The 18,269-nt window shown below is 45.0% G+C and overlaps 1 protein-coding gene across 1 annotated transcript in view; it reads right to left on the bottom strand.

Annotated features, from left to right (window-relative positions):
* Positions 1-9,624: 9,624 nt before the first annotated feature.
* Positions 9,625-18,269, bottom strand: part of PEX14 (peroxisomal biogenesis factor 14) — a gene marked incomplete at its 5' end in the record, with an annotated part of 39,843 nt that continues 31,198 nt past the window's right edge. The window contains 4 exons of the mRNA XM_009703902.1: positions 9,625-10,418; positions 12,655-12,746; positions 15,979-16,076; positions 17,348-17,450. Coding sequence (XP_009702204.1) covers positions 9,953-10,418; positions 12,655-12,746; positions 15,979-16,076; positions 17,348-17,450 — 759 coding nt within the window. The remainder of the gene's footprint in view (positions 10,419-12,654; positions 12,747-15,978; positions 16,077-17,347; positions 17,451-18,269) is intronic.

Here is an 18,269-nt window from a genome sequence, read left to right as displayed (position 1 = left end):
CAGCTTTTTTTTTTTTTTGTAAGTGCAGGGCCCTACAGTTACACACATAGCCACAAAACTACACTGCCTGTTTTACGTAAGACACTGGGTGTCCACTTTTCAGCTCCCTACCAAGTCTTCTGCAGCACCCACCAACACAGGCACCCACAGCGGGAGCATCCCTTGACACGAGCCCAAACATAAAACGCAAACAGAGGAGCACTGCTTTCCCCCCCTCTAAACAATGCAAGACTTTAAACCAAGAGAGGCAGCAAAAGTTCAATCACCTCAAACATAAACGAGTAGCATTGAAGATATTCTAGGACACAGAATGGGAGACCAGCTGGTTCTGCTGCTGCTGGTTGTTAGGTGTCATTAACCAAACATGCCTAGTCCAGCCTTAGCACTTGGAGACCTGTCCTTGCTGGAGCTGTAAGCACCAACAAGGACAGAAATGAAGAGAGCAGATTATCAGTGTTGGCCAAAAATGAAGGTAATAGCCATCACGGTGGCTCAGAAAGATGATCATCACTATTCATCCCAGTGCTTCCCACAGACAGTCTAGCAAGGGCATTTTTGGAGATTACTACAAAAATACTTTGCGTTACACCTCTCCTTATGTCCCAGACCTACAAGGAACAGTTTTTCTACTGTGGCAGGCATTCGTTTAACAGGAATCTTTCTGACAAGCTCTTATCATCTCCAAACTTAACTCCCCTTGAGTCAAGCAGCCATCTCACAGGGAGCGGTGAAGACCAGAACGCAGAGCAGTCGGTGTAGGGCAGCCAGCGGTCATCCCTGAGCCGCCCCATCAGGTGTGCAGGGCTGCTGCACGTGCCCAACAAAATACTCACAGCTTGCTCGGCTGAGTACAGAATGCAATAAAGCATGTCTGACTCCGGGAGGATATTTACTCTAGTGGTACGATGCCTCCTACACCCAGACAGAAGGAAATTCAGAATTCTGATGCTTACCGGTACAGAGGAAAAGCAGCTGTTATGACACACAACACATACTGGGCATAACGTGCTTGCAAGGACCAACGCTTAAGACCGGCTTCCTAAGGCTTAACGACATTAAGAGAGACCTGGAGACTTGCAAGGGAAATAGGTCTGTTAAATAAGCTCATCTTTATACCTCTAGGTGAGAGAATCAAATTTGGAACTGAGCAGGATTTTAGCACAGAAGAGCAGCGGTCAGGTCCCTGGGTATGAGAGCGGCTGAGATGCCCACAGGAGCACAGTTTCAGGGGAATCCATAGGGCAGAAAAGGGGAACTACACATGTGCTGGCTGCAGCTTTAGAGAAAGCTACTGTTGAGAAAGTAGGGCAAGCCTCTGATCGGGCGGTAGGACTGGAGACTCCTAACTCTAATCTTAGAGGACTAGCAAAGATTCTAACACATCCTACTCCCTGTAACAGGACAAGAGGATAGAAGTAGAAATTTTGACAGAACACAGACACAAAAGGGGAAAAAACTCTCACACAATGGAGAAAAAATTAATTGAGCCAGCTTTAGGTACTGTCCATGTTGCTCAGGTATGGGAGCTAAGATAGAAACCAGCCATTAACAGATAACAACTAGCTAATAGATAATAAATGCCTTGAGACTTCCTGGTAAAAATATTTTCACTGGGCATTGGGTATAATAACACAAAGCAAGAGAGGAGTATTATGACACAGAAGTGAACAACAGAGCGTGGACCAATGTTTAAATCTAAGACCTTCACTTGACCTCTAAAATTTCCTTCAGTTCTGCACAAGCCCTTTCCAAGAAGTAAGGGTCCAAAACAACAATCCCGCTTACATGGTACATACAGACTGCATCAACGGTTTGTGTCACAGCTGAGTTTTGCATTTGCACTTCTGGGCTGTTGCACAGAGGCACAAAATTGTGTTCACAAACCTGCAGGGGCCTTTTCTGAAGGCCATGGGAAGCCCTTTTAAAGAAGCAGCTCTTGGGGAAAGCAAAGAGCAGCTATAACCAAATATCCCCCCCCCCCCCCAGGTCGGCATGCAATCTGCATGCAATCTGCATAGAAGACTGAAGCTTTCAAACAAGACAATTAAAAACTCACATCATCTTCAAGGGGAACATGAACTTTAAAGACTTCTCCGAAAGTCAATGAGCAGCTTGTACCTATTCCAAACCAAAAAAAAAGCACGTAGATTGTTGGGAACGTTTTTGTGGAGTTTCACATACACGTGTATGTGTGCACACACGAATAAATAAATAATTTCTGTCTTTCTCTACAAATCAGGGAGAGCTTATTTTAATATGACCAAACTTAGAAAGAATGAGAGCATGCATGAGTATATCTATACACAAGACTTGCACATGCATACCTACAGCAAAATATACAGGTTTGCCTAATACTTGCACGGGGACAAGGAAAATACGCCAGCTTTGGTGAAAGCATGCACTAGCATGTGAAGGAATTGCATGTGTGGTATTTACCATACCTGGTATATTTTATGGGCGTCTATAAAAAGGTAAGGGTAGGTGAGATGTTTTTGGAGTCCCTCTGTTGCAGACATTGTCACATGGAAATCCAACATTCAGGCAGGAAGCCCCTGCTTTTGGGGTCTCTGTCTGCTGTCTTGAACAAACTTCACCAGTACCTGACAGCTGACACCACCTATGCTGGAGGCAACAATCTCTACCAAAGGGGTGAGCGCAAAGAGGGGAGAAAGGCACTGAATGGCATTTGTAGGTACAGTAGGTGTTAGAAGGGACGATGAGTTCTTCATGCCAGCCCTGGGGCGAGAACTGGGCTCACTGGAGTCCCTAACATGCATCTTCCCTCCCAAGGGCCAAGCGGTTGCTCAGAAGACAGGAAGGTGGCCCCTCCAGAAGCAGATCCCTTCATCTCACCCGGGGGAGGCAGGGTGCTCCGGCCCCTCGTCCCGCTCTTGCCCCTGAAGTGCCCCAGACCCATCCCGGCTGAGGAGGGGTGTCCAACAGAGGCAGCTTCCCTCCTTCCTTTTGCTCTTTTTTGGCAGGGAAACTCTTAAACAAACAAATGAAGAAACACTGAGGATTTAAGTAAACAGACGAAGATTTATCTGACAGGCAGACCGAGCCCTTCCCTACCCCCTTCCCTTCCCACAGGGCAGGGTGCTGCCTTCTGCTCTCGCCGTGAAGCCAGCTACCAACAGCATTTGCCCCGAGCCCTTGCTGTCACCCACAGCCCCTAGGACCCTCCTGTGATCCCAGGCCACAGCCAAGCTCTGCCTAAACGTCAGAGCTCTACAGTCCGACCCATTAAAGAGGGTAAAACAAAGCCATTTGGTCGGTGGCCAAAGCAAGTTAGAGAACCTCTCACAGGCAAGCAAGCTTGTTCATCCAGCTACCAGGCACTAACCCTGCAAGTCACGGCTCAGCGAGAGCCAGTTGTGCTCACAAGATGGAAGGGAACCAGCTCTGGCTGGAGGCAGCACCATATCCACCTGCCTGCGCCCTGTTCCCAGGCCGGTAACACAGCCACCCGGGTAGAGGTGGATCCCCGCAGCTGAGACGGCTGCAGCCCCTTCACATCCTCTCTGCGGAACTATGGAGGGGACACGCACTGCCAGGGGATTTCACTGCACTTCTCTGTTTTACACAAATTTGCAGAATTTAGAGTTGGGAAAAAAAAGGAGGTAAGAAAAAGATGCAATAGTGTGATGTTCCAGTTTCAGTTGAAACACCAGGCTGCACCTAGGTCATTCTGGGGAACAGAAGAGACTGGGAAACCAGAGGGAGCCCCAACCTCCATCTCACACCCAAAACTTGCTGGCTGCTGCAGTGGAAGCATTGGCATTAGTGCACAGCAATGCACAGACAAAAACGTACAAGTAAGCAGGTAAATACATATGCAGAGATGAAATCTACTGTTGATACTGTAAGAGGGCAGGAAGCAAAGAATAGTTCATCTACACAGGAAAGCTGCGGCAATTTAGCACACAGTCTTTTGTGCATGCACGTATCAGTTGAAACTGCTTAAGTAAAGAAAATCTGTTCAAAGAGATGGAAGAATGTCCAGCCAAGAATTTGCTCTGGTTTAATTAAATCAGCTAAAGAAATTAATTTTAAAGAGGTGTTACTCTACCTCCACACAGATAAAACTTCAGTACTACCTTACAGAAGGAGAGGGATAAAGTTGGAAGCAGTCTGTTTCTGAAGTGTTAGAAAGAAAAAGGAAAGAGCATTAGGAGACAGGCAGGCATGACGGAAGAGTGAAAAACCAACAGGGATGCGGTACAAAACAGACTTGCCAAGCAAAGTGACTGAGAGACAGACAAGCAGGCTGGCAAAGTGACAGACACAAAAAGAAAAATAGTTGTACTTCTAGATCCTCTGAATCAGCCCTATCCAGCCAATCACCTCCTCACTCAGGAGACAGAGTCCTAAAGAAAAGCAAGCATTTTACCTAAACCAGAAAAAAATATAATGTCAAATCCCATCTCCCCCCCCCCCGGCATGTTCTTGCAGCCAGCATCATAAAACATCTCTCATTATTTGCGCAAACATAGAGGGAAAAAAAATCCTGAAGGGTTAAATCCTTCAGCAGATGCAGAAAAGAAGGGCTTGGTGGGAAAACAGGGGTGTTCTTCTAAGATGCTCCATAATGTAAGTAACCCCTGAGAAGTCCTTGCAAAGCATCTGGGGAGATTTTTAGTCTGAAAGACACTTTACAAAAATAAATTGTAATTGAGTTTAATAATCTTCCCCGTTTCAGAAAGGGCCTGACAGATGCTGCCTAGTGCTCACTTCTGCCCCATTTCAAATATTTTTACCTTATTTGGATGAAATATATTATTTTTCTAATGAAAGGAGGTTGTTGTTTTTTTTTTTTTTCCAAAGAGCTGGTTTTCCCTTCGTCCAGCTGGTGCCTTTATTAGGTTAGTGCTTGCTCCCTTTTGGGATGGGACTGTTTTTTTCCCTGAGCTGGGAGAGACCATGCCAGCCCCTCAGTCTCCAAGTGCGCAGTTCAGAGCTTCTACTGCAGAGCAAGTGGAGGAGTTGGGCCCTGCCCTCCATCTTCCCTCTTCCCTGATACCCCGACATTCACCTTAGAGACATTTCCAGTGTTTTATTTCATTTTTTGAAAGTGTACATACTGGTAAGAGCCAGCCTTTCATCAGCATAATAGGTGGACACAGCTCTAAAGGTGCCTACAGAAGCTGACTCCGGAGGAAGCAGCATAGTCTGGGGATACGACGATAAAAGGGAAAATGGAGAAAGCTGGAAGCTCTCTCCTGTGTCCTCAGGTAAATCATTTCCTATGTTTCACCTCCCAGCATCCCTTTATTTATGTTTTCAACCCCTGGAGGCCAAGCCCGTCTCTTGCTTTGCACTTGCGTATCACCCAGTGATATGAGAGGTCAAGTCCAGGCTGGAAGACTCTCAGCTCAAGCTTAACATCACTCTTTGGTGTGCAGGGTCACCACTACATACAAGTTGGGCTTAACATAAAGCACCACCACACAGAAGGGACCTTCCAAAGCTTCCTGTTGTCAAAGCCCTTTGGAAACACTTAGGTGCTCCACAGCCTGCTGGGTGTGGAGGGTCTAGTCAAGCACGGAGACCTTGACTTTAACCCAACAGGTTTGCAACAAAAAGCTGCTCTGGATTTGCTGTCTAGCCTTTGTTTTCCCCTAGCATCACACTGCCCCACCAAAGGAAAAGCAAAGGCAGCCTCCGTTTCTGTAGCAGGCACTGCAAATGAAAGCAACAGAGTAGGCACAGACTGGGTTTTTCCACAGCCCACTCCCTGCCCCAAGCAGCAGCCCAGCATACACCGTGCTTCCTTCCCCCAGTACACATCAGGATAGACCTTCTGGAAACCCTTCTAACAAACCCCAGACCAGGGTGAGGTAGCCACTGGAAATGCAGACAGTTCCCCCACTCTATTGAAGACAAAAATCAAGAAAGAACAGAGTTATTAAAAAGCACTTACATGCCAGAAGAACCTGGGTTGCAATAAGCAAAGGCCAGATCTAAAATGTCTGCCTCCGAGCCAGGGCAAGCTGGTTAACCAAGCAAGGCAGGCTGCTCCAGGAGGGTAGGGCAGCTCCTCTCCCACAGCTGTGCAGCCCAGGCTATGAGGGGATAGTGGCCGCAGCTGGGTGATGTGCTGCAGCCTCCCACGGCTCTCGCTCCAAAGCACAGCAGTTAACGGGGTTGGGGTTTTTGTGCGAGCTGCAGGACCTAGCATGAAACCTGGTTCCCAAAGTTGGCTTTCTCTGCAACTTGTCTTTGTCACGTCTCTGTATCTACCAGCCAGTATTTTTTACCACCGCATCTGGAAACTGAGGCACATTTATAAGTAAAATACTTTGCAAAGCATCATGCAGCAAAGCAGCAAGATCACAAGGGATCCTACAGTCCATTATCTTCCTTCTGATCCCAAACACTGTTAGGTTACACTCCCAACACACAAAAGACAATAAATTCGTCCTGCTTTTGACAAAGATGCACATAGGACTTACTTGTCACATCTTGGGATGAGGAAGGTTGGACAAAGATGATCATGAGACATCTCTCAACCCTTTCCCACATTTCTCCTGCAGCTATCAAAAGGGAGCTTTTTTATCCTCAAATTACTACAAACCAACAGCCTGATACTGTTTCCTCTAGGAGAGAGCGCACAGGCTCACAGGGTTTCACTGAAATGTGCGCAAATGACACTGTTCAGAGGAAGCTCCCTTCACCTGCTTTCTATATGCTACCAAGGACCTCTGGAAACCATGTTACAAACCCACTGAACCCACCAACCAGGCTGTTGTTATTCTTCTTCCTGTGTCAAAACAAAGGCTGATTACACAGTGAAACAGAGCACTCGAATAAGCCAGATGGTGGGTAACTGCTGCTGCTGCTGTCTTTCTTGCTCTGCAGAAAAAAGGTTCACTACCTGGTCATCTTTCAGCTAGTATGATGCCACTCTCAGTGCCTACGGGCCAGTGGGCTAACCATTTCACAGGGCAGCTGATCTAAGAAATTTGTTTCTAGCAAAAGAAAAAGAAAAAAATTACAAGTTAGCAGTCAGGCTACGTGGTTCATAAGGACCAAAATACTCGCCCTACAGCTGTTGCTATGCTAGAAAGACAAGGAACACAAGACAGAGGAATAAAACTCGTGATTCATGACAATACCTGCTCGTAAGAAGGTCTGGCTTCTTCCAAATTCTCTGCTGGTGGGTTGGATCTCTTCAACAAAGTACACAAACACCCCATCAGCAGCCAGAGGCCCAGAGTTACATTTTTTTGAGCAACAACGGCTATGATGGAGTTTTCTGGGATTCATCAGGTTGGGGACAGGAAAAACTCCGACCTATTAAATTGGTGAAGGTTGTAAGAAGCAAAAACTAAGGGAGGGAAAAGGGCAGTTGAAGAAAACTGCCTTTTACTCTGTACCAGAAATCTTGAGGTAAATTAATTGAACACTGGCAACATGGAGGAAAAGGGGGGAAAAATGAACCCACAGGGATGCTTGTACTGTAAACCTCGTAAGTCACTCTGCAAGGCACATACCTCAGCAACATATTTTCCACATTTCACCAACTGCTGTTGTCCAGGCACTTTCTATTTTCAAAACCTTCTATGTATATAAAATGTACACAGGCAGGACAATACTTTTTCATCACATCCCTACGTTGAGTCGTGTTTTCTTTTCACAAGGATTCTTGGCTTGGAGGAATGAAAAGTGCCATCTCTTAAGAAAAGCCTTTCCTTTTAAACACTTTCAAATTTGCCCTGTTTTAGCTAAACGTGACGTTCTTTGTGAACGTTAAACAGTGGAGAGAGAGACTGGGAGAGAGAGGGAGGGAGAGAGAGACACACTCTCACTCACTCCTGGGGAAGATATTCGTCCATTTAAGGAATGAGAAATCATCACATTCAGCAGCAGGTCTAAATACAGTAATATGAAGGTCCCTTTCGCTCCCCCTGAGCAGGAAAATGTCACTGTGTACCAGACACCCAAATACTCAGGAATCAAGTAAATCCCTCATTTTTAAGAAGGCAGCCAAATACTTCTGTTGAACAAAGATGGAGCTGCAGTAGCTACAAATTACTTGCTGTATGCCACTTCTTTCAATGGCTTCTGTACCGACATGGCAGGGTGAGACCAGTCATGGGGCATGGCACAGCATTCCCTGCTGATAGAGAAGGCTAAGAGGTCATGGGATATGGCACCCGCTCCCTTCAGCTCCTCCTGCTGCCAGGGGTGGGAAGGAGCGGGGTGCTGTGTTTTGCACCCTGCAAAGCCTCTTGCTGGGAGGAAAAGAAGCAGAATAGCGACATTTGACTCACCGGATGATACGTCCGACTCACCGGATGATACGTCCATCTCACCCTCTGCAACCGCAGAGGCAACCTAGCATTGCAGCGCTGTTGGAGCTACTTACAGTGTACCTTCTATTGCACTTATACCGTTCTCTACGCTGCCTCCTGCTGACAAAACCTAGTATTGGAGCAGTCAGAAAATGAACCATCCATGTCCTTCAGAAAACATTTTATAAGGACTGAATTTTTGTAACAGTCCCTTTTCCTTCCCTTTACCACCCTGCATGCATCTCTCTCCCCAAAATAAGAGCCACAGTAATCCAGTAAAAGCCTGGTGTTAAATAGTGGTAACTCATATTTATTACAATTATATACAATCATATTTTATATTTGAAATCTATACATGATCACACAGACGAGCACACTTGCTTGGTGAGGACAGTGAGACTCAGTTGTTACAAGAATTGCTCTGCTAAGAGGCTCTGATGCAGTGAATAATATAATTGGACACCACCATTTTACCAGCTGAGAACACAATGCTGCAAATGAGAGGTTTCAAAATTCATTGTTTTAATTTGTGTACAGCCCCAATAGGGAAAAAAAAAGGCTGGACTGGGCAAGAAGGGCCAGTGGTTAACCTCAGAGCTGGAACTGCTCTCTCTTCTGTAAAGACTGCTTTGCTGAAGCAGGTGCCTGCCACTGGGTAGGTACAGGTCTCAGCTGATCATTAAAGACGGGTTTTCTCCGCATTTAGGGAGAAAAACAGGCTAAAAACCATTGCAAAGATTCAGAATTAACCAACTATTTCAGCATCTGATATCACCTCATTCATTCATTCATTCAGGGCAGCTATAAATACAATGTAAGATGTCAAAAACTGATGTGAGCTCCTTGTCTTTGGAGGAGGAAGGGTAATAATTGGGATGAGTGGAGTCAACGTCCTTCAAAGCCTTCTTTTACTGGGGAGCAATGAGTAACAAAGCCACCTGTTCTCATGGATTTTACTGTGGCCATGAAACCTGGACTTGGTCCCTAGCAAGAGGCCACTTTTTGATGAGCGTAAGCATGTGGGGTGGAAACAGTGTTCTTTGGACCCCACAGAAATTTAGTGTTTTTAGATGCTAGGTAGTTTCAGGAATTTGAGGCTTGACATAAGGCTTGGAAGAGCCAAGACTGAGATCTGGTGAGCAATTCAGGGTTAAAATGTTCTTTTTTTGGCAACAGAATATCAAGTAGTTTGAGAAATAAAACAGAGGGTTATTTTGGGAAACAGAGAACTGGTTTGGGCCTTATGTGGGGATTAAAAGCTTGGTTTTCTGATTGGTTTCTGAAATTGGACAGAAGGACTCTAGGATGCAGCGAAGACACTGACTGTTTCAGGAGAGATGGTGTTTTTGTAGGAGGACTTATTCTGTAGCTGTGGTGCATGGTAAGGCGATTGGTCTTCCAGCCGAGGCAGTGACCCCAGCTCATGGGGAGAAGGTGGACCTGGGAGGGGAGAAGAAGCCACTGCAACACTGCAAAGCCCTGTGGTGAAGCAGGGCCCACCTTGTTCACTGGGCAATCATGACCCTGCTCGAGGTCAATCATAGGAGAATCACTGGAGGGGATGGTGGCACTTCTCTCCACAAAATGGGAGAGGCACCGGGGGACAGTGCAGGAGGCTAGGGAAGATGTACAGCAGCAGCAGCAGCAGCCAGGGTGCCTTAGTCAATCTCATTCTCGTTGCTGGCCCCCTCAGGTCTTCGTAGCTTTTCCACTTGCTCATTAATCTGACCATCCCCTCCTCGCCGGTCCTCAGTCTGGACACCCAGACATTCCTCCTCATCCACATGGCTAACATCATCATCCTCATCGTCCTCTTCTTCCTCTTCATTCCTTTTGGTTTCCCTTTTCTCCTCCTCACCCTGCACCTCCATCCGCACTTGGCTCTTGACGTCAATCACTGCCTTGTTGCCCTCCTCCGTGCTCAGCAGATGGCAGCTGACCTTCGAACCCTCAGGGCTGTGGTTCTCCTTGACTGGTGATGAGGTGGTAGACTCGTTGCTGACAGGTGAGATGTCACTGCTGCTATTATGGTTGGCAACAACAGGGTTGGAGGGTGAGCTTGGCTTCACTGGGATCTGCCATGATGGGATCTTAGGAGCCGAAGGGGAGGGAGGGAATTGCCTCCTTGGGGGCGGGGAATAGGGGAAGAAAAGGAGAGAAAGGGGCTTTTATTAAAAACATTGAGGGGTTATCATTAGAGAGAATGGTATTTGCACTGGGGAAGTCATGTAAACCAGGACTGAATCTGCAAGTCTCCTTTGCCATAAATGAACAAAACCAAGGCCACTTCACTTCTTCAGCCAGAATCTCAAAGTGCTTTACAAGCACCCAGTAATCGAGCCTGCACACAAGGAAAATATCACAGCTGGGCAATCTGAAGTACTAAAATGATCTGGTTTGGCCAATTTCACAGAGTAAGTTAGCACTCAGGAATGCTGCCTGTGGAAAGACATGGGTGTTCCTTTATAAAACAATCACTAATCAATTGGTAAAGAAAATTCCCACTGGAGCAAGAAGTCAGACACACCAGGTCCTTGTGCCTGAGCCAAGGAATTTCACCACCTGGCTCTCACCTCCACTGTGATACACAGCTACTGCATTCTGGCTCATTACAATCCAGAGGCTATCTCCTAGTCCCAGCATGCACTTTACATGTTTGGGCCAGGTCCTGGCTGCCATGAACTGGTTCAGCTTCTCTGACTTGAATGGAGTCATACCAGCTTGCACCAGCTGAGAAAGCTGGCTGCTCTGTCCTCCGAGTCCTTTCCAGGTGGGCTTTAAGGATTTGATAGTGGCAGGCTAATGCCCAGCCCTAAGAGAAGAATCCAAGTACCAAACAGGACAAATCTAAGTGCAGTGGGGAGCGCCAGTGCCCTCAAAGTCATCCATCATGAAGAGCAAAGCAAAAAAGCATGTCTGATCTAGTACTCCCCATGCATCCCTGCTTGTGTATATGAAAAGTGGGAGTATGAAGAGGTATCAGATCAAGCTTGGAAAAGGATGCTGTGTGGCAGGGAGTCCTCATGCCCTTCAGGTGAGCTGGCTTGTGCCACAGACAAGACCAGAGTAGACAAAAGCTGGCTGCTCTCCTACAGTGACTGTTCAAACACGGCAGACTACATTTTCTTAGACTGAACTAGGAACAGTAGTTGCTCTCATGTCCTTCTCCCTGCTGCTGCCACCAACCATCGAAGAACTCTGCTGATCTAACCTCCATCTCCTGTGACTGCAATAAGCTAATGTCTGCATTATTCAACCGGTATCATAAATACCATCAACAAATTCAATCTGGACACCTTCTTGGCTCCTGTTGCTGCGTTGCCTCCTCACTGCAGAAACATTTGCCTTCTTGTTAAAAAACAACCCCCCAAAAAGTTTTCTTTTTTCCAAAAAGCACTTATCCCCCAGCTGCAACTTTCCCATTACTGAAGAGGTGTCATTACGTAATGCTCTCTCCCCAGCAGTGACGCTAGTACGACCCAACTTAACAGACAGTAACTTAATACGTGTCCTCAATCCTCCAACACTTCCTGCTGTGACTCCTGGGAGGAATGGGAGGTGTAGCGAGAATTTAAAAGGATATTAAAGACAATACACTTTTTAGACTTCTGAAAAGACCACTTGCTGAGATCCAGAACATGTCTAGTCCAATCTTAAGACTGATCTTTGAAGTCCAGCTCTTAGGAAACAGATGACTTGAGAAGACTTATTTACACGTAGAAGGAGGCAAGGGAGGCATATCAGAGTGAAAGAATCAATAACTGAAAAGCTAGATAAACTCTTAAGTAATGTACTTGGAAAAAAATAATTTCCTCAAGAAATGAGATCTGATACCTGTTCTTATGACTGTCCCACAAGCTGGGATTTATATCACCTCATTTCAGACATACTCTACATTATAAGATGTCTATACCTGAGCTAGCTGATCGAGAGAAACAGGCTCTGCTGAAGTGCTATTCTCTTCGTGCTGGTTATGCCCTAGCCATGAACAGGTCACCTGAACTGTATCCAGAAGTGACTCTCTCTGTAACAGAATGCAGGTGCAGATGCAGTCAATACCTCAGACTAGGTGAGAGGCATCCTGACTGTGGTGAATGGCAGAGAATTCCTCTATCGCAAACAAAAAGGGAAAATCTTATTAATTACCCAAAGTGCTCTGTGATTTAAGGCAAGTTTGAAAAGCATTTTGAGACCTGCGAATAGAAAGTGATAGTGGAGTGCAAAGTGGCATTATTAAAATATCAATAACAGGATATACAGCTAGTTCCTGTTGGAAATGCCTTTACTCTCCATGACTGAGAGAATCCCAGAAAGCAACCCTTTCCCCGCACAATAATCTCCTCATGTATTCCATCCGTACCGGTTCAGGAGAAGTCCTTTTAATGAGTAGATCTCAGACTTCAATTCGTTAATATTCTGCGATTCCAGAATCCAGTTGGTGGAAGTTGTGGCCTAGAACATGAAAAAGAAGACATGAAGATCAAAGTATGAACTGGGAGATAGTTCACAAATGTCACTTTTTTCCTATGTTATCCTCCCTCTCCTCCCATCTGGGAATCTTGAGCCCTGGGGATAATATACATAAGCTTTATCATTTAAAATCTCTCAGATCTAAGCAAAACAATTTCCACAATAGAGAAGGACCTGAATGGATCCCCACGATGATCAGAAATAATAATTGTCTCAAGGTGCTAAGACTATTTAAATATTTGATTTCCATTTGGGGGACTAATTAATCTTGCTCCAACATACCATGCACAACCATTGCTGAAGGGGACCTTTCTTTTTTGATTAGGAGGAGGTCAGCACTTGTGAGAATTCAGACAAAGGCAGGTCTACATAGGATATTTTCCGCCAACATATCAAACAGAGCACAATACACAAAGAGGTAAACTAAATCATTTGACACCAACCTAATGAATGATTTCTAGAGAAGAAGAACTAGAACTAGGATTCTGAAAGGCAGTGGGAGTTGCACTGAATCAGGTCCTTTACTCCTTCCTGTGACTGCACTTAGCTGAGGCAACAGATTCAAATATTCTATATTAACAACTATTTTTAAACCATTTGTTCGTTTCTCCAAAATCATGAAATTAAGAATTGATTATCTGCACTCTGTGGTGTTTAGAAGTGGGCTGATAAACTGATGCTTGAAAGTTGCAAAAATTTTCCCTACTAGATCTGAAGAATTAGAGCTATGCTTGAGTTACCAGATTGTATCTCCAGGAAGCAGCTGGACTAGGCACTGTCTCTTGGATATTTCAGGGCAACGAATGCAATTTGTTGGGGAAAGACGGTAAGTAACTCATGGAAGGCTGGTACAGCTGCTGTCAGCACTGCATCAGAATTGGTGTGGGCTATCAGGCAGAAATTAGAGTAAGGTAACAACTGAGGAGAACATGCTGCAGCTAATACTTTTGGTAATCTTTCTTTTAACCCTTTGGGGAAACTTGAGAAATGGGAGGAACATTCTGAAGGACTGATCACGGCCTATGGTTACCCCATCCTATCACTCCAGCAACTCCTGTAGCGCTGGACTGAGTATGGGACCAAAGAACACTCATATCTAGCACTTCCCACAGTAACTTCTGCTACAAGCCATTAGGAATGAACCCATTTGTGAGCATTACTCCAGAGATACTCCTAATAAATCCCCTGACAAAGGTAGGCAGGACTGCAGTAACACAAAACTCTCCCTCAGCAGTTCCTACTAGATGTAGCCAGAACTGGTTGTTCCTACTTATTTTTTAAACAGACTTCAGCTAGTGCTGAGTAACCCTGAACACCTTCACAGCCAGCACTCCTCACAGAGACTTCTGGGCTGTGAACCCAGCGGGTGGGGAGAGGCTCAGTCTGTAGTAGCTGTGATATACACAGATGCGTTCCCTTGGGATTCACACTCCCAGCCTTCAGGCAGCAAGAATCCAGGAGCCACTGTTCTGGCTTTCCAAGACCTTGAAAGCTACAGCAGCACATTAACAAGGGAGTGATTTCCACTCACTGGCCTGCAAAGGACTCAAATTTCCAAAACACATATGGTGCCAGATGCCTAGGATTTCGAAATAAAATCTGACATCTGGGGCTTTTTAGCCAGTCTCTTTAAAAAACAGTTGTACAAAATTCAAGCCTTGAATTTTTATGTACGTTTTTTAATTACTTAAAGTCCCTCTTTTTAATTTTTTACAGCATGCCAGTAGGAGTTTGAAAAGCAGATATAAAAACTTACATTACAGCTGAGAAAACACAGCTTTTATTCTTTGGTTTGTGGGGTTGCCCAAGTTTTTCTTTGTACACATGAGGTTTAGATATCATAACAATGTGTGCTACCATTTCAGTGCAGGGGGTAGAGAAGGGGAAGGAAAAACTTCTTCAAGACTCTCTAAACCACCAAGACTCTTATGCCCTTTTTCCTTCTTAAAGCCCAACATGTGGTCTTAATCTTAACACTTAAGACCTGAAAACAGTTTTCCAATTTCCGGACTGGCTCCAGGCCACTGACAGGCCACAGTTCCCAAGGAAAATTGAAGCAGGGTGTTGTGACCATAAACTGGCTTTCATGGTTGGGTTTACAGCTGTGCGACTGAGGGATTCCTACTGTACAGTGTGCACACCACATAGTCAGCTGTGGCCCACCAGCTACACACCATCAAAGGGTTTGTACAAGATTAAAGTATAGGTAAGGGGAGAAGACGACTGTTCATGCTACAGAAAAAGACTAAGTATTGTCTAAGGGATTTCACAGTAAAAAGAAAAATCTCTCCCTGTACACATAATACTGCAAGACAACTGGGCCCTGAATAATCACAAGTTTGTGAGTGAAAGGAAGCCTTCATCTCTGTGTGACTGGTTCAAATCCATCCCACCTCTCATGTAACCAAGACTTACTGGCTGATAGAATGCTTAGGCCAATGGCTGCGAAGTACTTTGGAGGTAAAAAGCACTAATTCTCATTGCCACAAAGAAAATCAATTTTGGTTAAAAGTGGTTACTTGTAGTTACATGTGTAACAACACAAACTAGTCAGAACTGACGGTTTTATTACCAGGGTCAAGTCAGGAGTCAAGGGGAATAGGCCACTGTGCATCACTCATGTGGTTGTGATGAAGCCACCTGTTACACTGAGATGACCAAAATCATTGAAACAAGAAACCAGATATCAAGAATATTTGGCCATTACCTGGCCTGGATCTGAACAAGTGACTTAAATACAGTACTTCAAGTGTGTGCTTGGCTGAACAGGATTAAGTCACTGTTTTGACAATGTAGAAGGGTACAGGAGAAATATAAACATGTAAAATTACATAGTACACACAAATAAAACCTCTGCACAACTGGCCTTTACCTCTTTGGTCAGCAGACTAACAGCACAATTATTTCATCTCAAATGCAATGCAAAAGATACAAAGCTGAGAACAGGTCTGAGGCCTCAGACACATGGGCTGCATGCAAAGCTGTGTAACAAAGCCCTCTCAGATATATTTCACTGTGTACCCAATTAATAACCAGTGCTTTGAAGAGACTGCCTATGGAGAAGTCAGATGCATAGAAACTGGCCGGGGATATGACAGAGCTGAAGGCTGGATTGTGAATGTAGTAAGGTGCTTTCCACATGCCCACAAAAGAAGCCATGCATGTTCCAAAGAAGATGGTGATGTTCTAAAGGCGAAGAGTTGGAAGTGAATACCTTAGAAGCAGCCAGTTCTTGGGTGAGCTCCTGGATTTTCTGTTGCTGCTGGATTAGCAGTTCCTGGACAGCTGCTAAAGTTGTCTGTAACTGAGTCACTGTGAGGGAAAAAGCAGGAGAGTGTTAAACTGTGATACACGCACATACACACACTCACGCACGCCCTTCCTGCTGTCTAGCTACAAAGATGCCTCTATTCCTACTATATTTAATTTATCTACACCCGCCTGCTCACTTTAATCCATATGATTTATCTGCACTACGAGTAATCTACCTGCACTGCATCTAACCTCCAGTATTTCTAGTTTATCTTTCCATTGTATAGATGTCTATAGCCCACAGTATATCCGTCCAAAACCTCTCCCTTCTAATTATATTGGTTTATGATTTGTACATCTCCCTGAACTTACACAATGTTTGTATCATTTATCTATCCTGGGCCTCACGCAGGCAAACACTGGGGCTAGCTCCAATCTGGGAAGAGGCTGGTTGCAGGATTGACCTTAGGGTACCACGAGAAATGAGAGATGCTTTTCTCCTCACCTTCCACTAAAAAGTGTAATTAGCAACCTCCCACTCTCAACCCACCAGCTCCTTCAACTCCAACATCTTTAACAAACTTACTGCTGAAAATCATAATTTTTTCCACCCCACCAACTGAATAGACTTTGCGCTTTTCCCGTTTTATTTCAAGAGAACACCCTGTATTCCCCTCCTACACCCCATCAAACACTGAAGAACTTCTGCTGGACTCCGAACTCCAGCTGTAGGACAACTTTTTCTACTTTGGCACTTTATCCAAAGCTTCCAGGCAGTAAACAAGCTGATAAAATAAAATAAAATTAAAAACTCTATTGGTGTGACAGGTAACAGCTATTCCAGACCATCATTAGGGCATCGGGTAATGAACAGACACCCTATAGAGTCAATAACAGAGAAGGTGGCTCAGGTCAGGGAGGCACAGTAATTACAGACTCTCCTGACCCTTCCTCGGATTTTCAGATGGAAGGTGGGGGGAAAACACCAAAAAAAAGCCCCTGAAAACATCAGAGAAGCAGAAATTAAAAATGAACTTTACAGCCCTCCGAAAGGCTGTCATTTTATTCCCCTTATTAATATTCTGAGGTTGGGAGCCTTTCCGTAAAAACATAATTAATTGAGGCCGCGCCGACAGTAAACAAGCAATTTCAAATTAAACCGAAATGACGGCGGCTTCATTTGCAAATGTGAACAGATTCTCAGAGCAGATAAATGAAGTCACCACATAAAGTGGAGATGGAGGGAAAGAAAAGGGTGGGGGTCTTGGCAGAATGGAGGATACGGGGAGAAAGGCTTTGAGGGGTGAATTGATGGACTCATTAATCTTTACCTGTCTGTGTCACACTGCCACTCATCTCAGAAATGTTTGACTCAATCCTCTGAAGTTGTTTCCTGTCTTCTTTGCCTCCCATGATGAGAGGAAGCAGGTATTTCTGCATGGAGTACAGAAACTTTTTTAAGAAATGGGGATACGCAAAGCCATCTTTCTAATCTACCTGAAACATCCTCAAAGCCCACCACCCAAACCTCAGCCTTTATCACAGAGCCAGTGATCATTTATCCACACACCTGGCTGACAAAAGAAATTCCCTCTACAGTAGGTGTTAAGAGAAGCTGCAGAAGAGAAGATATGAGTTCTGTGGTTACATTTTTTGGGATGCTAAAAAACAGTTCCTAACTCCATTAGGGAAACCTTAAGGTTTCCTGGGACAGCTCTCCGTCCAGAGGAACATCCGTCACGTATAGAGTACAATTTCAGATCTTACACTGTCGAATGTGAACACACTGATGTGTGGCAACATCTGAGCTACACCCACAAAGCAAGAAATGCAGAAGTGGGAAGAAGAGGAGAAAGGCCCAGGAAAGGCCAGAGGAAGCACAGGGCAGGGAACAGGAGGTATTAGAAAATCTTTTGACCCTTGGCAGGGGAAGGGTTATGCGTCACGGAGGGAAATGCAGAGATCTGGAGCACAGAGAAGAGAAAGGAAATGTAGCAGAGTTAACAACAAAGCTCTTCACACTCTGCTGTGTTGACCTGAACCACTTATGTCTTTCTATGTAGCCACAGAATATGATTGTTTACCAAAGACATTATCTAATGTCATTTACCACATTGCAGGAAAGCAAATCCAGAGTGAAAGAATATGTTCAATCGGAGAAACGTTGCACAAGAGATAAGAAGGGGCTGCTGTCTCTACAGTATACAAGCAGACATACGCTTGCTCTACCTTGTTCTAAGCACGTTGGAGGAG

The sequence above is a fragment of the Cariama cristata genome, unplaced genomic scaffold (assembly GCF_000690535.1).
Source record: "Cariama cristata isolate BGI_N322 unplaced genomic scaffold, ASM69053v1 scaffold13367, whole genome shotgun sequence".
In the NCBI taxonomy this organism is placed as follows: Eukaryota; Metazoa; Chordata; class Aves; order Cariamiformes; family Cariamidae; genus Cariama; species Cariama cristata.
This window is presented reverse-complemented; position numbering and strand designations above follow the sequence as displayed.